Source organism: Ceratotherium simum, chromosome 31 (genome assembly GCF_057802395.1).
Source record: "Ceratotherium simum simum isolate JZ-2026a chromosome 31, ASM5780239v1, whole genome shotgun sequence".
Taxonomy (NCBI): domain Eukaryota; kingdom Metazoa; phylum Chordata; class Mammalia; order Perissodactyla; family Rhinocerotidae; genus Ceratotherium; species Ceratotherium simum.
The window spans coordinates 19805957-19832423 of NC_141930.1; the positions used below are offsets into that span (position 1 = coordinate 19805957).

General features: G+C 41.0%; 1 protein-coding gene across 5 annotated transcripts in view; it reads right to left on the reverse strand.

Annotated features, from left to right (window-relative positions):
* Window positions 1–5889: 5889 nt before the first annotated feature.
* Window positions 5890–26467, reverse strand: part of ADHFE1 (alcohol dehydrogenase iron containing 1) — a 35224-nt gene continuing 14646 nt past the window's right edge. Inside the window, exons 9-14 of one of the 5 annotated variants that reach the window (XM_004435748.3) lie at window positions 23488–23640; window positions 21577–21675; window positions 18607–18685; window positions 18329–18425; window positions 15516–15673; window positions 5890–8362 (exon numbers count right to left, since the gene is read on the reverse strand). In XM_004435748.3, coding sequence (XP_004435805.1) covers window positions 8279–8362; window positions 15516–15673; window positions 18329–18425; window positions 18607–18685; window positions 21577–21675; window positions 23488–23640 — 670 coding nt within the window. In that variant the 3' untranslated portion in view covers window positions 5890–8278. Of the gene's footprint in view, window positions 8363–15497; window positions 15674–17643; window positions 17708–18328; window positions 18426–18606; window positions 18686–21576; window positions 21676–23487; window positions 23641–26467 lie in introns of those variants that run through there. The other 4 variants (XM_087420497.1, XR_015549246.1, XM_087420499.1 and 1 more) reach the window with 4 other exon arrangements.

Below are 26467 nucleotides of genomic sequence, written 5' to 3' on the forward strand. Positions count from 1 at the left end.
CATGAAACCTTCCCTGACTTGGTTTTTTATCAATATACTTGCTATATTGTTTTAAAATTATAACCTTAATTCTCCTTAACTTGGAGACAGTCTTGGTTTGGTGTTGCATTTAGCAAAAGTCTGACATGCAGAAATAATTTTAAAATAATCTACATCATTATTGCCATCTTCTAAGAAACTTCAAAGGGAATTCCATTCATAACATGGAACCAAACTTTAAAAACCAAATCAAACCTCTCTTCCCCTATTTATTTTCCAGTGCCCTGCTTGTCAGCTGCCCCTCTCTCCTCACCTCCCCCAAGACTCTCTGGACACTCAGCTTGTTGCCTCAAGCCTTTTCTTCTCTATTGCCAGTGGCTTTTAGCCCTTTCTGATGTAAATCCTTTGAGACTGTCCCTCATTTGCTGGCAAACCCTAGGTTGCTAGGGTTACTACAACAAAATACCACAGACTGGGGGTTTAAACAACAGAAATTTATTTCCTCACGGTTCTGGGTGCTGGAAGTCCATGATCAAGGTGTCAGCAGGTTTAGTTTCTCCTGAGGCCTCTCTCCTTGGCCCACCTTCTTGCTGTGTCCTCACATGGTCTTTCCTCTGTGAGCATGCATCTCTGGTGTTTCTTTTGTGTTTAAATTTCCTTTTCTTATAAGGACACTAGTCAGATTGGATTAGGGTCCAACCACATGACTTCATTTAACTGTATACCTCTCCAGGCCCTATCTCAAAACACAGTCACATGCTGAGGTACTGGGGGTTAGGGCTTCAACATATGAATTCCGGGGAAACACAATTCAGTCCATCATACGAGCTATCCCAATTCTACCCAAAGAAGGCTGGACCCAAGCTAGCAAAGACAAAATTCCTTGTATCTGCCAGGATGGGGAGGGGCTATGAATGCTCATCCATTCATGGTATTTCCTCTATCACATAACTTTCTGGGTTAGAGCCCCTGGAGTGGGGAGGCTCTGTCTTGCTTGTGCAGCAGCTCCCATCACAATGCATGGGCATAGCGGGCATTCAAGGAAAGTTTGAGAGCTGCTCCATCTTACCCCCTCCATAGTCTTAGGGAATATCCTTTTCTTTTTACTCAATTTTACCTTTTAAGTCCAAATTCTTACATCTATGGATTTTGGTGTTTCAGTAGCATGACAGGGGACCAGCCCTCCCAGCCTCTGCTCATTTCTGGTGACAGCCTCTGAGCCCCTTTATCAAGGGCATGTGGCAGTTAACTGATGCTTGAGGTCAGGAGGAAGAGCCAGAACAGAGAACCTTCTGGTGCCTCTGAGTGAACAGCAAGACACCTGGGGTTGTCCTCTTTTAACTGGATCCGATGTGTCTTTTTCTAACTCTTCACTTTGGCTCTTTGGCCCCTGAAGCACAGCTTGTTTTATTCTAATTTGTATCCAATGCTCCTTTACCAGTAATTACAGACACAACTATATATGTATTTGCTCTTTCTACAACCACTTTCCAGTTAAAATTGAAACTTTTCACAGCATAACTTTTTAAACAGGAACATAATGAGGATTTTTGTTTTCTTTTTTAAACAAAGATAGAGTGGTTTTACCAGTCTGTTAAACTCATAGCTGGGAGTTCTATATTCTTTTTACCAATTATACTGAAATGAAACTTGTTGCCTTGGTATTTAGTGTACTTTTTAATAGTCACATTATGGTTGAAGCAAATACCATGGCCTTCCTCAACAAGCGCACGTCTCCTTTCTGCTTGGGCTTTGAGGGGCACACCTCAGAGAGGCCTCAGCCTGGAAAGTAAGCTGGGAATGAGAGAGGCTGGAGCTGCCCGGGGAGCCAGCCCTGGTGGGAAGAGGCAGGACACGCCCGGGCTGTGAGTTCCGTGTCTGGTGGAGAGGGGGTGCCCTGTGGTCAGTGTCCCAGTGCTGTCCTGCTAGAACTGGGTAGAACTATTCCAGCTGAAGTCTCCTGAGCCAGCTAAGTTTAAAATGTCAGAAAATTGCACTCCTCTGGTTCAGTGGTTCTCAAAATGTGGTCCTCGGAGCAGCAGCATCACCTGGGAACTAGCTAGTTAGTAACACAAATTCTCACTTCCCGCTCAGACCTGTTGAATTAGAAACTCTGGGGACCAGGCCCAGAAACCCGTGTTTTCCCAAGCCCTCCAGAAGTGTATGATGCACGCTGGAGGCTGAGACCACTGCTTCAGCAGCTGTTTCTGTCACCACCAACGCTGAAAAGCTGCCAAACAGGCTCAAGTTCAGTTTAATTTTCCTAAACCAAATTTACCCAAGAACAGATCCGTGGGTCCAACCCAGGCTGACAGCATCTGAATTTCTGGGGGGTAGCGGGGAAAGGCCTGGTGAGCTCTATCTTTAACTAGCGTCCCAGGTAATTCTTGTCCTGAGGGAAGTCCGGAAGCCCTTGGTGCCCAGTGAACATCACTGTAGTGATCTGCTAGTCAGCTGCTGGGATGGAAGGCTCCCCACAAGCTCAGCATGCGGGAACGGGAAGAGGACTAACATTTCCTGAGCAAGGGCTGCGGGCCAGGCACTGTTCTGGCCCTTACCGTACAGTACGTCCTATAGATGTTTATAACAGCACTCGAAGGTAAGGTTTGTGCTCAGGGAATCTAAGTGAGTGGCCCAAGGTTACCCAGTTAGCGGGAGGCAGGGCTGGGATTCGCCCTGAGGTGGCTCTGTTACCTCTAATACCCTTCTGCGTGGCCACCAGCACGGTCAGCCCGTTGCCCCTCGGACATGTCAAAGGCTCGAGCAAGCTTCTTTTTCTCTTCCTCCTCCTTCTTCCTCTTTTAATGAAATACAGTTCTCTATTCCACAAATACTTATGGGGTTCCTAACGTGTTCCAGGTACTGTGTTGTGCACAAGTGTATGTAGTGTTTAAACGCGCTTCAAGAAACTCTCCTCAGACAGCAGAAGGCGTTCGAGAGGCAGCAAACACGGGGGCTGGGAATGCAACCTCACACCTCGGGACTGAGTGCTGGCCCTGCCTCTTACTAGCTGTGTGAGGTTGGGAAGGTGTTTTTTTTTTTTTTAACCTGAGTCTTAGTTTCCTCATTTGAACCAAAAGTGTAACAGCAGTGCCGCTCTCATAATAGGCAAATCCTTGATCAAGAGCCTGGCACAGGCTAAGGGCTCAATAAATTACTCAGTAAATCAACCATTATTATTGTCTTCAGTTTACTATTATTGCCAGCTGTAGTAGATGCCTAATAAATAGGCCACTGTGTTTCATAAGAGTTGGTATTTTTATTCATAAAGTGTCAATAGTTTGGTTAAAAATACTACTAAATGTCGTGTTCCTGTAACCATTCCCCAGCACCCCTCAAATCACCCCTGCCTACAGAACCCCAATTCTCCTTTCCTCAAATCCATGTTTCCCTTCCTGCTTTGGGAAACTGCTTTATCAAGGTACTGAGCCATATACTGAGAAGATAGTGGTTAAGCGAGAAGTAAAAAATGAAAGAAAACTCGCCTGTCCTCACTCAGGTGGTCACTCCAGCTGGTTCTTACTATCTGGCCATCTCTTCATTTGTCTCTTGCCTTACAAACATTATTTTCTCATGTGCAGTGCTTGGGACAAAGTTTACATTGGTCCCATTAAATGTTGCCAAAGCCGTTGTGGGACCAATGTGCACAACTGCAAAGCTTTGAGAGGTTTCTGATTAGAGGAGCAACTTAGACCCTAGAAGGGGTCTTGGTGGGGGTGGTTGTTTGGTGTCACTCACCTGCCTCCCAGGGCAGCAATCTTTTCACTCACAGGCCCAGGTGATTCTAGAATGCTCTTATAGTAAAGGACATTTGTATTTATATATTGCTTTCTTGGGTCTTTTTTTCTTGGCCAGCAAAACTGAGGACCGTGAAAGTAATAATACAGACCCACACAGAGGCTTAGGGGCCCATTGAAGTCCTAGAAGGAAAAAAAAATGTAAGTGACAAAGAAAAGTAGATTTGGTGATCTATAGTTTCACTTAAGAGGCAATAATATAACATTAAAGTAAGCTTCATAATTTTATTTGAAAATTTTAGTCTGTGCATGTGAACTGTTAAGATATACTGACATAAAAGAAAAAACCACAGTTGACTTTTGCAGGTCTGCAAAAATAGTCTAGCCAGTCCGTCCATGTGAACTGTTTCATTTCTTGTTGCTCTGCATTATTATTTATTTTGAAGAGAAAATTGAAGGAGAGGGGAAGCAACACTTAAAATAATAGTGAGCTATATATAACCTGACAATATGAATCAAGAGCCACAAAAATGTCCACACTCCAATGCAAAAATTCAATTCGGGGATTAATTAACCTAAGAAATTACTTTAGAATATGAAAAAAGCCACATACACATTATTCATGGCTATGTTATTAGTAGGAGTTAAAATTTAAAAGCAATCTTGACACCCTATAATAAGGATAAATTATTAAATTCCTATTCAGTAAACTACTGTGTACCTTTTAAAATAATAGTTATGAAGATTATGTGGCAAAATAGAAACTACTTGAAATGTCATGCCTTAAGGGAAAAGAGCTGAAGATTACACCACCCAAATGAAAAGATGCGAAAGAAATGTATCAAATGATAACAGCTGTGTTTGGGTAATGGCATGATGGTAGCTTTTTTTTTCTCCTTTTCACTCATGATTATTTTAATCCATTTCCAATTTTATAAATTGGAAAACCAATTAAAAGCACTCAAATTAAAAAGCCAATATTTAAAGCCAGAAAGAATGAAATGGAGTTACTTTAAAGTTAGCTATCCTGCACATAGCTTCATGAAGGATTTCACATGGGACAAAATTGCACACAGTTATCACAATTTGTGGGGGGGCATGCATTTGTTCTGAGAGTTGTTGGGGTGGTTGGCAAGACAGTGGAATAATAGCATCAGAAACTAGATCCTCCCACCCCCAGCTGCCAGTAATTCAACTGAGGGTTTCAAGAACCAATTTCTGCCCATTCAAAGTGTGGCTTGTCCCTAGAGATTACCTCCCGCAGCCCATTGTGATGGTGATGGCTGAGATGTGGCCTGGCCTCAACAGCCCCCAGAGGATCAGGCATTTAGTGGAGGAGCCCGGGCAGCTGTCTCGGCTTGGGGTTGCTCGTCATCAGAGACAAGGCAGCCTGTGCAATGTTGACCTGGAGGTGAACAGTCCCATTTCTCATACCCACTCCCCGGAGGCAACAGCCCCTCATTAGGGTACAGTTTCTAATCCAAACAACCATTAATCTTTCTCAGGTTAAAAGGCCAGAAAAGCAAATTTTGCTCTCTTTCTATTTTGATACTGTACTTGTCTGTATTTTACAAGAGCAGACTTGCCTCGTGGACCACTGGAAAACACCCCACAGCTGTGTCCACAGCTACTCAAACAATGCCAGGCCCAACACAGCCCTCCCTGTACACAGAGAAGGGGCAGGAGTACAAAATGAGTCAGCTATTTATTGTGGCTCTTGATAAAAATCACAGAAACGTGACCTACTTGAAACAAATTAGTATTTTGTATCATGAAATAACTTAGGGATGTGCATGTATTTTAAGTGAAAATGGCACCATATATGATAGTTTTTATGAAAGTAATATTATACAAACTTTTAAATACTATTCTTTTAATTTTCCTTGCCTTAGCAAGTAAATTAATCCATATACATGGAGCTGTAACCCCTAAGAAGTTTTTGATCTTTTAAAGGAAATCAATAGAAAAATAGGATTTGACTTAGAAAAATGCACTTAATTGTTGTCTCAGAAGCATCAAAGTGTTTGGTTTTCAGAAATGGGCCAAACCTCCCGTCTCATACTCTTTTATTAGCTGGTAAGTCAAGAAACACATCTTTTCCATATTTTCAAATCGTAAGGACCAAAATGATGGGTATTAAGATAAAAAACATGAAGCCTTCCTAAATCTGTTTTTTCATGTTTGACCTTTAAATCCTTCCTCTACCGAGTCATCATCAGTATGAATACCAAACTCCTTCTGATGAGTCACATTGAGACATCTGGCTACTGGTAATAAAGGCATCGAACATTTAAGAGAGACACAGAATGCATTTTTATATCTCAAATTATTTTACATTAAATTTCCCAAACTCAAAATCTCATATTAAGGACTAGCTAATACATAAAAACTAGTCGTAGTATTTTTCAAGCTGGTCTTGGTTGAATAAAGACAGACTGACAGACCAAGGAACTGGAGCAGAACCCAAGGCCCCTGACCCCTAGTATAAGGCTGTTCTAATAATGCCACATTACCTTGCAGAATATATTATAGGAGTTCTAGAACTTTCTCAGGCTTTTTTTCCAGAGAGTGGGAGAGGACATGTATCTGTTTTTGCTATGCCAAATGTATTTTGAGACATTCATTAACAACTTTTTACTAAAGTTTCCTGAAGGATCTCAGATTGGTAGAGAGTTGAGCTGTTCTCTGCCTCATTCACACAGCTTCTGCTCTCAGAATTCATATTCTCTTGAAAAGGTGGAGGGAATTTTAGCTAGATATGGTCAGCAAGGTATAGCTGAAATTCTGTTGGGCTGTCTTATGCTTGCCTTTGGGCACTTGGTATAAAGAATTTGAATGTTCTGTAGGAATTAAAACTACATCTTGATAGCATTTCCAAGTGAAAAAAGAAATATACATATATAGTTATCTGTAGTATATATACACATATACATGTGTGCTTGTGTGTGTGTGTGTGTATATATACACAAAATTACTGGAAGAACATATAGCCACCACCAAATTTTTAACAGTGGCTATCTTTTGGATGGTGCAATATCAACAAATATTTTGTGTTTATTTTTGTTACCAGTTTTTGATACGAAACATATTTTATGTTTGTAATCAGAGAAAACTCCCAATAAACATTATTTAAAAGATCTCAAGGAAAAAAAGACCTTCATGAAGATAAAGTGAGCCAAGGCATGTTGAATGGCACAGTAATGCCCTTCTCACCCATTTTTTAAAAGCCTGATGTAATTACATATACTTTACTTATTTGATTAAAACTTTAATTCAATTTAAAAGATGAATAAGTCTGCAAGTACACTGAGATCTAGACTTCCAAAGCTCAAGTAGCCAAACCTCAGTGTGGTAACCTTTGTGTGGAAAAATGAGCAGCAGAAGTTTCTGCAGGCCACGAATAATGGGGAGGCAGGTGTACATGCTGCTTGGATTCTCCTCGCAAGGCCGAAGTCTGTAAACTACAACACTGCTTGCTTTCGAAATTAATTTATTCTGAGCACCAGAACATTTTTCCAAAGAGGGAATTACTATGTAGGATGTTAGTGTTTTTCTCAAAAGAACAATTTATTCACCAGAGGATCAGTCTCTAATATTTTACCCCTTTGGATATTTTTTTACCTTTAAATATCAGTTACTAGTATTTTTATAAAATAAGATGAATCTGATGTAAAACAGTAAAATGATATTTTTCTTTCCTTTCTCTCCCCGCTTTTAACATTAGAAAATATATGCTTGTTGTAACAAATCCAAACAATACAGATGTTGATAAAATAAAAAGGGAAAGTATAAAATATAAAGTGAGCATTTTCTCTTAATTCTCTATACCCCAAATTCCATTTCTCCAGCGATAACTTTTAATATTTTGATGTGTAAACTTTTAATATTTTGATGTGTATCCTTCTTTTCTCTCTCTATATAGACATATATTTATACATAATTTAAAAAGTAAAAATCAGACCATACTAATATATAATTGTTCTGCAAGTTACTTTTTTCCAACTTAGCAGTATATCATGGACATATTTCCAACAGATTTACCTCATTCTAAGAGCACTATAGCATTCCATTATTTAATATACTATAATCTATTTATACTATTAATGAATATTTAGGTTCTTTCAAATTTTTTATTGTTAGAAAAAGTGCTGCCAGAAACAACCTTGCCATATTTTTTTACACACTTGTGCTAGTATTTCTGTAGGACAAATTTCCAGACATGGGATTAATGGGCATAGGATATGTGCATTTACATTTTGATAGATACTGAGTTTTTACCCATTTGATAAGTGGAACAGTGGCCGTCTGTGGGGTCTGGGGCAGGAACACGGACCCCTGAAGTCTGGCCCAAGGTGTGACATAGTGGGCATTTGTCCAGCCTGTTTTATGGAAGCACCTTGACTTTGAGCATCAGGGAATCTTCCGCAGGATGAATTTATATCACATTCAAACTGTTAACAGGTAAGTTATGTGGGGAGATGAAAAGTCAAAGCTCTGCCTAGATCAACTTCTGTTTTCAGAACTATGATGGCCAATGGTAATTCTTTCAGTGAAAATGAAACTTAATACAGTTTCATTGAAGCTTCAAACAGGGCAGACAGATCCTCTTCTGACTGAGGGCGTGGTGCAAGCTTGGTGACCCTTTCCTGAAACAGTAAATAAAAGGAGTTACCCAGGGCTTTGAAAAGACAGTTTGTAAAAGCTACTAGGTTATGTAAATTAACTTGGCCATAGAAACAACGACTTGATAATAGCCAGATCTCTAAAAATCATATTTCTTGTTGCTTTGTACTAGCTGATCCCCAACTCAGAAGTTTATCAAGTGGGGCCTCTTTCCCACAAAGCTTTCAAAAGCTGTTGCCCTTGTCTTATGCCCCGGCAACAATCTTCTGCTCAAATGTACAGAACCAAACCAACCTCGGGAAAAACACCTCCTATAATGACAAACCATGTCCGTCAGCAGCCTCTGTCAGGTTCTGTGTGCGGAAAGCACTGTCCCAGGTGCAGCATGTACTGCCAAGGAAAACAGAACTGGCTTGTCCTTGACTTCACAGACTGTAGATTTTGCAACCTGGACTTAAGGTATATTCAAAAGGACTTTATTAGGACATTAACTTTCAGGCTACAGGCAACAAGTGACCCCTTTTTTACTGTTAACTAAGGTTTTATCTCTACCTTCCCAAACAAATTCAGTGACTTGCTTAATTTCTCCAATGATTATTGAGTCAAGTCAGCAAAGGTAGCCAGCATATCCTATTGTTATTTATACTCCTGTCAGTGGCTCCAGGATCCCTCTGGGACAGGGGATTAAAAGATATTATAATGACCACTCTGTGTCCAAATTTCTGGGCCTAAGTGAAATTAAGACATGTGCCAGTTTTTGGTTCCATTTTCACGGGTCTCTCGGTCTGTTTTCTTGTGGTAAGCACTTGTTTGGGAGCACACCTGGTATAAGAGGGCAGCTCCATGAGGGCAGGGCTGTGTTCACTCTATGCCCAGCACCTACTGGAGTGCTTGACACACAGTACACAGGTGCTCAGCAGTTATCTGTTGAATTAATGAAGATGGTGGGAGGGGGAGTATTGGCATCTCAAAATTCACATATACAAGATGGAACTCTGACACCCCCTGCCTCCCATTTTCCTCATCTCAGAAATGACACCCAGTCACTCAGGCAAAAACCCAGCAGTCATCCTTGATTCCTCTTTCCCTTCCCTACAGGTTAAATCCATCAGCAAGTCTGTCAGATCTACCTCCAAAATAAATCCCCAAACCAACCACTTCTCACCACTGGTTCCACCACAACCCAGGTCTAAGTCACCCTCACTCCCCTTGTGCTACTTGAAAGGCCTCTTAAAGGTCTGTTTCTACTTTTGCTCCACTCTCGCCCCCTAGAGGTCATTCTCCCTACAGCAGCCAGAGTGATTTTTTCCCAGAATAAGTCTGATCATACCATTTCCTTGCTTAAAGCTCTCCGACGGCTTCCCATTGCATTAGAACAAGACCATGCCTCTGACGCCACCCTGATCTGGCCCTGCTTCTCCTCCCAGCTCTGACTCTTCTCCCCTCGGCTCATCTCACTTATACCCACTGTCCCCTTTCAGTCCCATGAAGATGCTAATCTTCACCCTGTCTCAGGGCCTGTCCCCTCTGCCTAGAATGCTTCTCCCAGATCTTAACATGGCTTCTTCCCCCTCCAGTCAGAGGCCTTCTCTGACCACCCTTGCTGGAGTTCCCTCCACACTGTCCTGCATGAAATCACCCAGGTTTTCCTTCATACCACTAATCATTATCTGAAATAATTTCATGTGTGTCTTACTTATAGATGTGATTGGATGTCCATTGTCTGTCTCCCCTCACTAGAACGTAAGCTCTATGAGGGAGGGAAGGGACTTTATTCTCCTCTTCACTGTACCCCATACAATACCTGGTATATAGTGAGACCTCACTAAGTATTCATCAGGTAAATGGAAGAATGAGAAGAAGAAAGGATGTATACAAAAATTAACTCAAAATGGACCTAAATGTAAAGACCTAAACACAGGAGCCAACACTTTAAAATTCTTAGAAGAAAACAGGGGAAAATCTTCATGACATTGGATTTGGCAATGATTTCTTGGATATGACACCAAAAGCACTGGCAACAAAAGAAAAAACAGATAAACTCGACTACATCAAAATTAAAAACTTTTATGCATCGAAGGGCACTGTCAAGAGAGTGAAAAGATAACAGAAGGGAAGAAAATATTTGCAAGTCATATATCTGATAAGGGATTAATATCCAGAATATATAAATAATTGCTACAACTCAACAACAAAAAACCCCCGACAACCCAATACAAAAACAGGCAAAGGACCTGAATAGACATTTCTCCAAGGAAGACATATAAATAGCCAGTAAACACATGCTCAACATCATTGGTCCTTAGGCAAATACAAGTCAAAACTACAATGAGTTACCACTCACATCCATTAGAATGGCTATCCAAAAAATGGAAAATAACAAGTATTGGTGAAAATGTGGTGAAATTAGAACCCTCATGCATTGTTGGTGGGAATGTAAAATGGTGTAGCTACTATGGAAAAGTTTGGCAGTTTCTCAAAATCCAAGAATTCTATTCTCAGGTATATATCCAAATTAATTGAAATCAGGGACTAAAACAGATACTTGTACACTACTGTTCATAGCAGTGTTGTTCACAATAGCTAAGAGGTGGAAACAACCTAAGTGTCTATCTGTAGATGAATGGATACACAAAATATGCTAAATCGATACAATGGAATATTAGTTTGCCATAAAAAGGAATGAGACATTGAAGACATTACGCTAAGTGAAATACGGCTGACACAAAAGGAAAAACATTATATGATTCCACTTATATGAAGTACCTAGAATAGGCAAATTCATAAAGACAGAAACTAGAACAGAGGTTACTAGGGGAAGAGGGCTAGAATAGAGGGCTGGGGGAAGGGGAGAATGGGGAGTTATTATTTACCATTAAACAATAGAGCAGAGCTTCTATTTGGGATTATTAGAAAGTTCTGGAAATGGATAGTGGTGATGGTTGCACAACATTATATATGTACTTAATGGCATTGAATTGTACACTTAAAATTGTTAAAATAGTAAATATTATGTTAGGTATATTTTAAATTAAATATATTTAATTAAAATAATAAATATAATATAATTATTATATATAAATAAAAATATAATAATAAAATATATTTTAATTAAAATAATAAATTAAAAAAAAAAGAAAGAAGGATGGATGGATAGATGGGAGAAGGATGGGGGCAATGCTGATGAAGCCACGGTAAAATTTTACAAGTCAGCAGATCTTTCAGAGACTCTAAAGAATTCTGAAAATCCTTAGCAAGGCAGAGACTTGTTCATGGTGCTCTACGTATATGTTTGCGGCAGAGTCAAGAACTGAAGTTCAGCATTTGCTATGGCCGAAGATTGTTGCCACATTATTCTGTTTATAATGGAGAGAGAGTCTTACCTGATGAGCTCAAAGGCACTTAAAATGATCCTGTTCATCGCTGGTGAAATAGTTCAGGACTCTCAGAAGTACTTCAGGCCAAGCTGAGCTGAGTTTCTTTCACATTTCTAACCCCCAACGATTGGTTAAACAGGGCAAGGATGTAAAGTTTTGATGTATCTTCACACATATCATCTATGCCACATGAAAACTAAACTCTCTGAATTAAGATGTGTTCAGCAATGCACTATTATTTATAGACATGTAAGACCGTAGGACAGCTGATTAACACGGGCACTGAAATAAATTCAGACTACTACTTTTAGCACATTCATAAAATAACAACATTTCAGCTGGCCTGTCTTCCAGGGAGTGGAAGTGCTCATTTTGGTAGACAGCTCTCCTCAGTAATGAAATGTTTTGATTTGAAATGTAAATGTTTCTTTCCAGAGGTTTCAGAAATCCAGCTTGGAAGATTAATTTATTCTTGCCTGATCCCCTTGCAGCCTGGCCATGGCAGTTGGAAGCGTCTGCACACAGGGCTGCTATTTGCTGCCACCAGTACGGGCTGTGGTGTTTGGTCAAGAATACTGGCCTGGTTGTTCCTTCCAGAGAAAACCAATTCCTCATTGCTGAACACAGAAGAAGCTTTATCAAAGGGTGACTACACGAAATAACCTTTCTGGCAAAGTTCTTTGCAGGAACCGGTATGTCCCTGTCACTACCTTAAATCCTGTAGATACTAACAAGTGAAGATTAGTCTGCCGCATGTGTTAAATTCTGAAGTTGCCATAGCATTCTTGTAAAATGTTCACTGCTACCAAAAAAACAAACAAAAAACCCATAGTAGTTCTTCATCAGTGAAACATTCAAGCTTATTTCTAGAATTCCTTCTAAAGTCCTGTGAATCTCTCTCTCTCTCTATATATATCACATTGACTCCACAATGGAACTAGTGCTAGTTAATCAAAATTAATTAACTATGTTCCTCCCAATCATGAAAACATGATCAAAGGATAAAAAAGGCAGCATACGTGTTGGGGCTGCTTTATGAACACAGCTTGAGGAATCCTTGCTTCTTACTTTATAGATGTGATTTGTATTCAAAGGCTCAATTTACCTTGCATCTTTTGGGAAACTAAGAAATCAGTTTTGTCTAATTAAGGCTTTGCTCTCTGTGATTTCCCAGTATGACATGTGCACTGAGGCATTCAGAACGATACCTAATTAACTTGCTATTTTAGTGGATGGTCTCAAATGTTAGTCTGGATCTCTTACTGTCTGGTACAGCTTCTGAAAGTGAAAGTCTGAGCACAGTAGAATGAAAACAGTAAACACTTGCCAATGTCTGCTGATGGCTGGAAGTTGCATTGCCACCAGCAATTAAATGGCCAAGAAGATCACAGAGTCTCATCTGAAAATCATGGATACCATTCTTGGAGGTTGACAAACTCATATTCCTGAATACTTTCCTGGACTAAACAAGCAGAACTTTTCAGAGGACCCCTTACAGAATGGACACTATCACTGGGACTATGCTCTAAGTGCCAGAGACTACATCAAAATCGTGGTGACCACTTGGTCTCTGGTGTCCCTGGACAGGCTTTCATGGCTCTTTGTCATTGGTTAAGTCCTATTAAGTCTAAGGAAACTTCTCAAAAAGTCACCACCATGCAGCCATTAAGCTCACCTGGACAGAAGATTTAGGAGGAGAGTGCTGCAGGTATGTGTTCATTTAACGTGTTTACTAGCCCATGCGAGGTGCAGTAGAGGATAGAGGAGCAAAACAGACAGACTCCTGCCCTCATGGAACTTACATTCTAGTCGGTTTGGATAAAATAACTGTGATGGTCATAGGTTTTGGCTATTTAGTCCCTGTGACTTGTAGGTTAGAACTAAAGGTTTGGGGGCCGGCCCCGTGGCTTAGCAGTTAAGTGCGTGCGCTCTGCCGCTGGCGGCCCGGGTTCGGATCCCGGGCGCGCACGGACGCACCGCTTCTCCGGCCATGCTGAGGCCGCATCCCACGTACAGCAACTAGAAGGACGTGCAGCTATGACATACAACTATCTACTGGGGCTTTGGGGGAAAAAAAAAAAGAACTAAAGGTTTGTCAGTTAGCCTAGGGGCTCTGCTACACTTGGAAACTCCTCTTTTTCTCATTCATTCATATTTTTAGATGCAATTGAGTCCACTGGGCCTGAGTCTAAATCAGGGAAACTGGTGGCCAATAGGCCATGTTTGTTTGTACATTGAGAAATCAGGGAATTCAACACAAACATCCAGATTGCCGATTTTTCTTGAAAATTGGAAGTTCTACCAACCCTGGGACTGGAAGTTCTGCTTGGAGACAATAAATTGTAGCTGCAAAGAGACTTACCCAAGGAGATGGGTCATGTGCTTTCCAGTTCACCAAAGTCCCCACCATTCCCTATTGCCTTAAATTACTTTGTTCATTGCTATTACCTACCTGGCTCCTGAGGACCTATGGGTCTGTAAATCCAATCCATACAAATATTATCTTACATGAGTGGTGAGGTCTTCAATATTCTAAGCACCTGCTAAGTGGGGAAGAAGCTAGTGTGAGGCCTTGCTTAATTGGAAAGAGGTGAGGGAAAAGCACTGTTACTTGTGGTTTGCAGGACGCTGTGTGAGTGGATATTCCAGCTGTGAACTCTGTTCCAATGTCAGGGATAGATCCATGAATGCCTGAACTTTGGGCAGACGTGCCTTATCCTCGTATCTTCATAGGGTTTAAGTGATCCTTGCCTTTCCATTTTGGGCAGGAGGACTAAGTGAGCACCCTGGGCATGGTGAACATGGTGTGGTCCATAAACCAAGCGTTCATGGCTCTGGATCTCTATTTTATGGTGAAGTGCAGTGAACAACGTCTTGGTCTATTAGGATCTGACGCTATAGCACACGGGTATCTGATCCTAAATGGAAGAGAGGTCCAATGGGGGATAAACGCTCTTCATGAGAATCTTGGAAGGGGAAACTCTACATCTATTATGATTCTACCAAATAAAGGATAGCAGCTCAGTTTAAATTCTTTAGCAACATTTAAATAAATGAAATAAGACCCAAAGTGACACAGATATGTACACATATGTGTATGTATAAAATATACAATCTCCCAAATATGTTAAAAAGTGATTTTGTAATAGTCTTATTTAAAGGCCATGTCTATTCTTTTTCTTTTTTTTGCTAAGGAAGATTCACCCTGAGCAAACATCTGTGCCAATCCTTCTCTATTTTGTATGTGGGTCGCCTCCACAGCATGGCCACTGACGAATGGTGTAGGTTCTACACCCGGTTCAGAACTATGACCCCTGAAGTGAAGTGCACCGAACTTAACCGCTACGCCATGGGGCTGGCCCCAGGCCATGTCTCTTCTTCATAAAATAGTAGGAATTTGTAACTCTTTATAATGGGAAATAATATTAGTGGCCCTTTTGGAACAGCTTTACATAGTTTTATAGGGGACTCTTAAAAGAACAGAAATGGAGAAAAGGGAAATTTTGCTAAAGCTAAGATAAATTTGGTTGTTTTTGCCTTGAATTTTTATAAAGGATCCTTTCAGTTACATCATAAAAGCTTCACATAAGCCACACAGTTTTATGGAAGAATTTAAGGTGAGGGAGCCTTGGCCCCTTCCTGCAGGGGAAGGGGAGAGCGGCTGTCTGGTGTGGAGGAGACTTGAGAGCTGCTGGAGGACCCCTGGGTTTCACCTCCCCTAACATGTCCCAAATAGACCATGTCTTTCCAGCAGCTTTGCGCTTCTTAGAAGGGAGTGAGGATGTGCTGCGTCTCTTACCTGGGGCAGTGTACCTTTCACTAATGTGGGGATATCGGCCTTGGAGTAACCAATGGCAGCTAGGCCATCGTCAACATCCAGATCGAATAAGAATTTCCGGAGTGTGTCTGCCAAAATAGGCCCGGCATCTGGGATCCTTGCAGTGCGGGTGTCGGCTCCTAGAAGACACAAAGCACTGACTGTAGAGAGAGGGGAGGAAGCAGGCCCTGGGTGTAATTCAGTCACAAGATAGCTGAATATATAGCCTACTGCTGGCTCCCTGACACCAAGGACAAGGGCACTGCTGTGCCTTCACATGGAGGCTGGCCCAGCGGTCAACCCCACAGAAGACAGATGGGCCTGGCCAGCCTGCGGAACCCGGCGAGCCTCTGCAGAGAAGTGGGCTGGGGCAGCTAACTTGGCTCTCACATTTCCAATGGGCTGCTCGCCCTGTGTGGTGGGAAGAAGAGGAACAGAGCCAAGAAAAGAGGCACAGGAAGGAGACAAAGAAAGAAAGCTGGTGTTCAGATGAGGAGGAAGAAGCATTTGTAGGAGGAAACACAGCTTATGTAACTTTCAAGGCTTGGAATTTGCTGACATCTAGAGGTATCTGTGTTCAATATCTTTTCTCACAGCAACATCTTAGGGAAAGAAGACAAACTCTTTGCAAACACCTTGTGAGACAAAGATATATTTAAGTACAAAAACTCCAACATTAACTGCCGAAAAGGAGGATAATGACAAAAATGGATTATGTCTGGCCAGGAAAGAAAATATTTCCTCTCTATAGTTAAAACTTTTTATTTTGGAGTCTGTTGTCAAAGGGCAGGGCAGGTTCTTCTAAATAAATATTACAGAACCAGTAAGGCAGAATCAAGAACATGAAGACTCTCAGAAAACAGGATTTAATATGTGGACAATAATGATATCGGTGAAGGGGGAAGAAGGTTGCCAAGGGTTGGAGATCTGTAAGGGCAGAATTTGGATATAATTAATAATTAATACATGAAATCATAGAGATGTCAATCTGGAAGAGTCCAGGGGTTCTGCCCCCAGGCTGTGTAGTAGTGAAAGTTCCCAGACGGAAAGAGCTGATCAAAACTCTTAGCACCCCTGCCCCTCATCTATTCTAGTCGAATACATTCACTGCCAGGAAGTGAAGCACTCCACGAACAGAATGGAGTATTGTTTATTATCCAAAATGCCTCATAATGTAGTCCAAGTCCACTGTCTCTGTATTGTCCAAAAGGAGACTGGAAAGCACGGTTCACCTCCATGCTGAACCACATTATTAAACCAGCATTAACCTTTCTCTTGTATGACAGCGAGAACTGTTTTAGTAATCCAGGAAAAGGGATAAATAGAACCAGATACAGGGCTCCTTGGAAGAGGAGCTGGATGGAAGGTAAACCTCGCCTGACGAGACCAGTCTGTAGTCCACAGCGGCAGCTAAAATACGGATTAGGTGGAGAGGCGACACACGATTCAGGGCTTATGAGATTTCATATTTCTGGGATGGCTGCCATAAAACACACCATCAAAACCTCTGGGTTTCCTATGAAATGTTTTAGAAAAAAAGAGAGGGTAGGAAAGAGAATAAATTGGTATAAAGCTAAGAAAATCTAAGATCACATAGAGAATCAAAATATTTAATGGCTAAGTAGGGAATAATATTAAACAAAATTTCCTATGCAAGAAGAAAGAATTGGTGGGTTCTTCCAGCCCGTGTTTTGTCTAACAGAGGAACCGCTTTCTCAGTAATTTCGTTGGTTGCCTGGAATGTTAGCTTTAAGTTCTCTAAGATTTTCCCATTTACCAAAAATCTAGCCTACTATTTGGGCTCCTTCCTATTTATGCTGTTTGCATATTTACAAAGGCAGCTGAGTGCCAACAAATGGCTGAACAACATCCTCAGTCCAAAAGGGAAAAGGGATACAAGATCCTTGGTATAGTCGGCAGCATATTTCCGGCAGCATGTGCTGGGGAATCACGCCGTGGGCACTGCTCCTCCACCCTGGGTTTCTTTCATTAACATTCCCAGCACAGCACCGGGAACTCTGCAGACTGCCCAACGCCAGAGTGTGAGAGAGAAGTGGAGGGGAAGCGGCAGAGGGATGTCTGTGGTCATTCCTACCTTCTTGCAAATAATCTCTCCAACGGCTGGTGCTAGAAGAGCATAATGAAGTTTTCTTTTTAGCCTTTCCCTTCCTACCCTAAACACAAGTAGAGGAATAGATGTTTTCAAAGTTGATCAAATAGTCAAGTCTCCTTAAAAGTGTTCTCGTCTCAAAAAAACACCAAAATTTTATTTAACCGAAAGCTATCCTTAACATAATTTTATTTCCTGTAAGATCCAAAAGGCATTGTGGGTATCTTACTAGAGACATTATTTATTCCACAGAGCAGCAAACAAATTCTTCTTTGGGGATCTTTTTATAAAGTTCCTCGTTGTTTGGATTCTCTATAATTGGGAATTTACTGTTAGTTCCTGACTTAGATTCATTTTATTACCTATTAAACATAGCAAGAGCCAATTATAACATTAATAGTATACGAAGAGTTTCACTTTCCTTAGGGATAAAAACAGTAGAAATAGTATTACTACAAACTTAACATTAGCAATATTTGGCTCCATTGCATTATTAATAGGCCATTAGAGACAAAATTATGGAATTTTAGTGCTAGACAGGACTTTGGGCAGGTCACTTACATTTTATTATTAAACTATCTCAAAGCAACATTTATAGGTACTATCTGTTATAGTTTGTCTTCAGAAGCGACCCTAGGAAATGCTCCGTATATATGGTCACAGATTTACGAGTAATGGTTCATACCCAATATTTCTGCTGTTTCCAGGTGCCTCTCAGGAGACATTTGTGCCGTGAAAGTGAACACTGCTGGGGAGGTGAGCACCACAGAAAGGCCGTGAGGCTGGAGAAAAATAAAACATGGTGACTGATGGGGCAAAGCTGGTCTTTAACCTGCATATTCTAGATATTAAATTACTTTACCCTGTAATCAAGGTTACTCCAAGTAATCAAGAATTGACAAATACATTTATGGAAATTGCAAAGAATATAAGATCTAATTAAAGAATTTATTATGATTTTACCACCAGTGGGTGATCCACATTATAATCCTTTGCTTTATATGTCTTCACTAAGCCTGAAATTGGGTAAGACATTCCATGGCTAGAAAAGAAAGAAAGTCCTTATGTTGATGTATAGATATCAGAAATTTAAGTTAACAAAACAAAGATACTCTCATGGAAGAGCCCTTCACAGCCTCTCGACACTATCATTATCTCAAAAAATTACACATTCTGTTTTCTTTGATATAAGGATATATTTCGATGCATTTGACATTTGATTTATCATTAACTAAACTTCTGAAATGTTCAAATTCAAATGCTCATAGAATTGTATGCCATTAAAAAGTGTTGATGCAGAAGTTGCTCTCCAAACACATTGGTTAACCTTAGCATCTTGAAGAAACTGAGAATTCACTGTGAAATTTCTTTAATAAGCTTCAGAGCATGCATTTTCTATCTTGCTCTGCACTGCCTTGGCAACACGCTCCTGCACACGCTGATGATGTGGGTGGGAGTTTTATGAGCCAAGATGTGCTGCACTAGACAAGCAAGCTTGACCCGCTAGTGATCTGTCTCGCCAATAATTGATACATCCTTTCAAATGTTCCACACTAATGGAGTTGAATCATAAATGATTTTTCTAGCCTGAAAGGCTATCAAGAAAGGGCACCATGATTTTTATTTGTGGAGTTTTCTTGTGGTTTATTTTAATGGAAAAACTCTTTATATCCTCTTGAATTCTTAGTGAACAAATAGGATAATATCATAGTTTACTAGATGACTGAGAAGATATACATTATAGAAGTTAATATATTTACAATTACTATATTGAAAATGAAATGCTTTACAATAGCAAAATGGTCTATAAGTCTTTGAATGTGGGTTATTGGATGACTTTGTGCTTATTCACCAACGATTTACATTTTGTGAAGTATTTTGGTGAACTGTAGGATTACCTATCCAGAAAAAAGTGCTCCTTGCCTATCATCTTTCAGGAGGCAGATTGGAAGCTATCGGTTCTCTGATCTGTTGGGTACTTAGGAGTGCGCTTTACCTGTCTCAGTTTCCACAGTAGTTGGAAAATTATTGCTTAGTGTGCTTTTATGACGTGAAAGTGTTCATATAGCTTTCAAAAGTACCTAATAATATCCAATATTTTATTTTGACTTGACAGTTGTATATGTTCTTTGTAAAAGATAAAAATGATCCATAATCCTATTTCCTCAAGATAACCATTATAGAATATTTCCTTCTAGTCTTTTTATGCATATCTTTAATTTATGATCACATCCAGCATACAGTTTTAAACATTGCTTTTGTTACCCAATATTCTTTATAAACATTTTCCCATATCATTTTCTATTCTTCTAAAACATTATTATTTTTTTGTTGTTGTGAGGAAGATCAGCCCTGAGCTAACATCTGATGCCAATCCTCATCTTTTTTTTTTTTTTTTTGCTGAGGAAGATTGGCCCTGAGCTAACATCCATGTCCATCTTCCTCTACTTTATATGGGACACCGCCACAGCATGGCTTGACAAGCAGTGCGTCAGTGTGCGCCCGGGATCCGAACCAGTGAAACCTGGGCCGCCGCAGCGGAGCGCATGCACTTAACTGCTTGTACCACCGGGCTGGCCCCTAAAACATTGTTTTTAATAGCCTTATTTTATTCTTTGAGTACTGCACTTCAGTTAACCATTCCCAAACTGTTAGAAATTTAGATTGTTTCCAAAATTTTCAATTATAAATAACAATTAGGTGAATATCCTTAAAACAAAATTCTTAGATCATATCGTGATTATTTCTTTAGGCTACATTTCTAGAAGTAAAATTAGTGGGTCAAAGGGTATAAACATCTTTCAAGCTCTGGGTGGATTTTGCTCACTTGCTTTTTAGAAAGGTGGTGCCAATCTATGCTTCCCTCAGCAGCAGAGTTTGAGGGTGACCATTTCATCGCACTCTCCCTAGCAAAGACCTATTCTTAATTCCTAGTGTTCACTGGTATTCAATTTCAAGGCAACATACCAATAACGTTCTGATCAAACAGATTAATTCTGGGCTATTGACAAAGATTTTTATCCTTCTCTTTTTGTGAGAGATTAGGAGAAAAAAAATCCTGCATTGAGGTTTCAAAAATCCATGACACATGGTGAAGATGTGGAGAAATCAGAACCCTAATCCACTGCTGGTGGGAATGTAAAATGGTGTAGCCACTGTGGAAAACAATCTGGCAGTTCCTCAAAATTTAAACATAGAGTTACCATATGACCCAGCAATTCCATTCCTAGGTATATACTCAATAGAAATGAAAACATATGTCTACACAAAAACTTGTACATGAATGTTCATGGCAGCAGTATTCATAATAGCCAAAAAAGTGGAAACAACCCAAATGTCCATCACCTGATAAATGGATATTTGATATATCCATACAGTGGAATGTTATTTGGCAATAAAAAAGAATGAAGTACTGATACATGTGTAGATGAACCATGGAAACATTATGCTAAGTTAAAGAAGCCAGACACAAAAGACCACATATTATGTAATTTCATTTATATGAAATATCCAGAATAGGCAAACCTATAGACACAGAAAGTGAATTAAGACTGCTTAAGGCGGGGGGGTACAGGAGGATTGGCGGGTGACAGCTAAGGGGTATGAGATTTCTTTTTAGAGGGATAAAATGTTGTAAAATTGATTGTGTTAATGGTTGTACAACTCTGTAACTATACTAAAAACCACTGAATTATATATTTTAAATGGGTAAATTATATAGTGTGTGAATTATATTTCAATAAAGCTGTTAACCGAAAAAAATCTATGACTCAATAAATTACATTTGAATTAAGAAAATATTATAGGACCCTAAGTTAAATTTCTTCTTTCTATAGCATATTTAAATCTTATCACTTGTCCTAAATCATAAACATTAAAAAAAATTTTAAAGCAATAGCTTAGGTGAAGAAATAAAATCTCGAATTCACTCACCACAGATGAACACCAGCATTTCCAAAGCCAATGCCAGCAAAAGCACTTGCCAAGTGCATATTAGACCTTGCTTCAAGATCATCAGGATTTCTGACAGCCCTGTGGATGATATAAATACCTAACAATAACACATCAACGTTGGTATTTCCTACTCAATAAAGAGTCGCCTTAGGGAAAGATCTGGAAAAAAAGAAATGCTACTTGGTAGGAAGAAAAATTAGGCAAGTTATTCAAATGACGTCTTGTTTTCTAAAGGAAAACTGAAGAGAAACATATTTTCTCATCAACGGTTTCAGAAAGGCATAATAAATACTCTGTCAGGGTGCTCATGTGATAAAAGTGCCAGAGGAAGCAAAGCACTGACCCTTGGACTGTGAGAGCTGCTCTAGGAAAGTGCCCTGAGACTCATTCTTCTTTTTCATTTGTCAATGACCTTGACTGCAGCCGTGAATGGACTTGGAGTAAACATATACTCAGAATGCTCGGGGTCCAGACTGGTTCCCTGAAGTAAGTCCCTGTCGCCTGGGGCTACCTGCAGGCCAAATGTGGCCTGACCAGCCATCTTTGTTTCTGTGACATTGGCCCAAATCGGACCCACTGGAGGCCTCTTTTGGTATCTGTGGAAACTGCACGTTATTTTAATATTTATTATTGTGGAAGTGGGATGTTATTGTAGGACGAGACTTGCTTGCTCTGTACGTCCCCAATGCCACTTTGGAAAAGGAAATTCTCAAAGGCCCCTTTCAGATGCAGCTCAGCCTCCCTGCACATACTGCTTGGAGACCCTGCCCCAGGCAGGAAGCCTCAGATGGCCAAGCACACCACTTCTCACCTGCTTTTTTGCGATTTTGCCTGGACTAATGCTTCCTGTTGTGAAATAAAAGTGCCACAGCCTTTTTTCTCCTTTCATTTGGAATGGTCAGGCGTTTGTGTCTCCTTTCCAAAACCCAATGTTAGTTCGTTATTCCCCGAATAAAAAGATGAGATGGCAGATGATGGGGCTTCAAACTTTCCTCTACCCATTTTACCCCCTCATTTCCCACTGCTGCTCTGCAAGGTCTTCTGTCAAACACACTGGCCGACCATTCCCGTTATCTGTATCTGCTTCTACGCAGTCAAATGCTGCTGTGCTCCCTGAAGGTCTCCGTGTCCCTCCCCTGCTCTACTACAAAATGCAGTCCAAGTCCCGTCCCCAGTGCAGTCTCCAGCTCAAGGCGAGAGGAGACACCGGGCTCACATCTAGGCCTAACCTGCTGTGTTCTTCCCCTCCGTTGTATAAGTACAAAAGTGGGTCTGACTTGGCATATGTCTTAATGTCTCAGGGATGAGCTTTCATCTCTAAGTATATCTTTGCTCTCTCAGGAGCCTATTATGGCTATGTCATTCATAAACCTTTCAAAACCAAATTTTAGGAAAACTTTTATATCTCCTGGGACAGACAACTCTACACGTTTCTTTCTTCAATTTAGTTCACGTGCGTTTGCACCAGGAGTCGATTTCCTGTGCCTTTGGACAGGGCCTGGACAGGCACAGCCAACATCTGCCTCATTTCTCATTTCTGCCCTTGGTAGCCAAATCTCAAAGGATATCTCCCCTCACCCTAGCTTTGGTTCTGAGGCTTTGTTGAATAAACCTTCTAACTGCGTCCTTCATAAATCAGGGGCTCAAATTTTGTCCCCTTGCCAGCCTTTTCAGACTGAAGGATCCAGTTTTCGTCTGTCTTCAAGTGGCTTCCTCCCCACCCTTTCATCCCTCCGGAGCTTGCTTGTCTCTGCTACTTCTCAATGTCCACTGACTGATCTTTTGGTGAACAGGATTGCTCAGGATAGTTCAGGATCTGGCGCACGACATTGTCTGTGAGGGTGGAATGTGGATTTTCTTTTCTGATTCTATCTCCTCTGGGCCACATACCTCTTCAGATACTTAGCGACCATCCGTAGCGCGTGGACTGCCCAAATGTCGCTGATTGGGTTGCTGCCCTGGTATGTTGGCCGTGTGGTGGGATTTGAAGGGCAGGGGCTCCGCATGTGGTAGGGAAGGGCAGTGTAGGACTCCAGGGCATGGCTAACAAGAAACATTTAAAATACACAGGTTGAAAGTGTTGGCTTCCTTCTTTCCTCCATTCAGACTATAAACTGTCTTGGAAACGTTCGGTACTCACTCCACTGTGGATATGCTACGTAGCAGTGATAACCACAATACATTCTACTAGTCAGCCTGGTGTCTACAAGAGTCATCACTTATTACAGAAATTAACACAGTGAAGTTTATATTAACAACACTACAGTGTTTTTGACCAGTAAGTATAAGATTACATACGGCCCATTCCTGGTACAAATAAATCTTTATGATGTTGAACTTTTAAACATTTGAGTCATGAAGAAAAGCACTGAATCTAAAAAAATCAGTTCCTTGTAAAATATATATATCACTTTTTTTACCTTATATTGATCAAATATCATATTACCCAAGGAGGGTCATAGTTACACTAGCCTCCTGTTAAGCGTCTGGTGCAGTGAGGGAGAACACAGACCCTGGAGTCAGCTGCCCAGGTGTAAATCCTGGCACCAGACCTTCTCGCTGCAGGCCTGGGGGGCGGGGGAGGGGAGTGGTCACTACTCTCCCTGTGACTCTAAGATGGGGATAAATAATAGTAGGTCTTCATGGTGCTGCTATGAAAATTAAATGAATTGATACATGTAAAGTACTTAGAACAGTGCCTGGCACACTGTAAAACTTATAATTCACCATTATTATTATTATTACTTGGCCTGAAAAAAATCCAATTATTTTTTCTTACATGCCCTAAACTCAGAGTTGGCTATTTCAAGAACCAGGCTTCAGAGTTTCCTCCACCTGCTGGCCTGCCATCAGTTCTAGTTAATCAACTGAGAAGATGAGACTAAACAAGACCATCCAGATGAATGATGCATTGAGAACACAATATAACATGAAACATTTTTTGCATGAATTATAGTTTTCAGTCTTAGAATGGAGAATTTACTCTCTTTTACATGTGAGAAACAGATAACATCTTTTGAACAAAGCATTAGAACTTTTTTTCAATTAGTTGGTAGATGGATACTATGAATTTATGGTTCAAAACAGGGAATCTGTGGGCAATGCAATAATGAGGTGTCCACGTGGGGAGGACGGGGTGGCGATGAGTCCACTGAGGTGCAGAGCCAGACCTCTGCTCTGCATGCATCTCCATTCTGAGCCCAAAAGTTGATCTGTCTCACAGGGGCACACTTGCTGAGCTGAACCCACAGAAACTATGTGTAAAGCCTGGAAGTCTGATAATGGATTTACAATGAGAAATGTAACTGCTGAGGGGGACAGACACCTGAGTCTTCCATATGGCATCTTTTCTTGCCTTTGGCAAGTCCTATGGATGCCAATTTATGATTGGAAGGCCCATGGAATCCTAACAAGGGGAATTGCCTCCAAGGTTGAATATACGGGAATGTCCATCTTCAGAATAGACCACTGGGCCTCAGGGGCAGATTCCTCAGGCCAGGCATTCTCTCCCTCAGACAGTAATTGGAAGGGCAACTACCATCATTCTCCTTTCTTCTGAGTCCCCTCCCCACTTTGATTGACAGTGAAGTCTTTGGGCCTATGAGTCATTTACTTAAAAGTGACTGCTTTGGTCCATTATATACTTATTATGCAGTTTCCAGTTAGGGAATCTTATTTCCCTCATTTCCAAGTTATTAAGGGACAACTCTTCAAAGTACTGACAACACTGATGAGGATGGAGTTGGACTCAATTTTCTCCAGTTTCTTGGGAGGCAGCGTAACGTAGTGAGAAAAGCAGACCAGGGACTTGGGTAGACCTGGATATGAATCCTAACTCTGCTGCTTCCTGCTTGTGTGAACTTCATTCAACAGATATTAACTGAATACCTATGACGTTATGGTCACTGTGACAAGGGGCAGGGATACAGAAGCGAGTAAGATGGTTCCGTCTTCGCCAATCTCACGGTTCAGTGAGGAGATGGGCATGTGAAGAGAGAGATGTCTCACAGCAATGTATAGGCCATCCGATGGGAAAGAGCAAAGGATGGAAGGGTCAGTTATACTTGAGGAGAGGGAAGGGGAGGTCAGCAAAGGCTCCATCAAGGAGAGAATGCTCCAGTGGAAATGAAAGATGAGTTCCCAAGCAGATAAAGGGCTAAACACTGGGGACACTCCAGAGCCAAAGGAATTTGGCCTTCGGACATTAGATGTGGAAAGACTTGTAAGGCAGAGGTGTACGTATGTGCGTGTGCATGCACGTGTCAATGTGTGATGGTCATAGTGTACTCTGAAAGCTGGATGAGGCTAGTATGGAGGACAGATGGAAGGACTATGGGATGGAAGCAGGGAGACTGATGAGGAGACACTGCAACCATCCAGGCAAGAGCTGGGGCAGGCCTGAACCAAGGTGGGAACAAAGAGGCTCGAGAGGAGGGAGCAGATATGAGAGATTCAAGCAGGGCAAGAGATAGGATCTGCTGGCTGGGCGTGGGCATGAGAGAGAGAAATGCATACTGATTCCTGCTGCTCACTAAGTTAAGCGACTCAGGAGGAGAAGCTGTGAGGTGTAGAGGGGATTAAGAGAACGATCAGATTTCATCAAATTTAAGATGCCATGCGTTATAAGATGCACCATTTTAAAAAATGTACCAGAGGAAGAAAACTATACTGCCATGCCACAGATTTTAAGTTATGTTCTGATTTCAGGATGGTAGAATGCGAAAAAAATGTGCATGTGCAAATGGATGAAATAGGGTAGTTTGGGTCAATACTGAAGTGCCCGTGGGACTCTGTGAGGCTGCTGGAACCAACGGCCTGGAACTCAGGAGCGAGGTGGGTGGTAGAAACGCTGGGTAGGGAGCCACCAGCA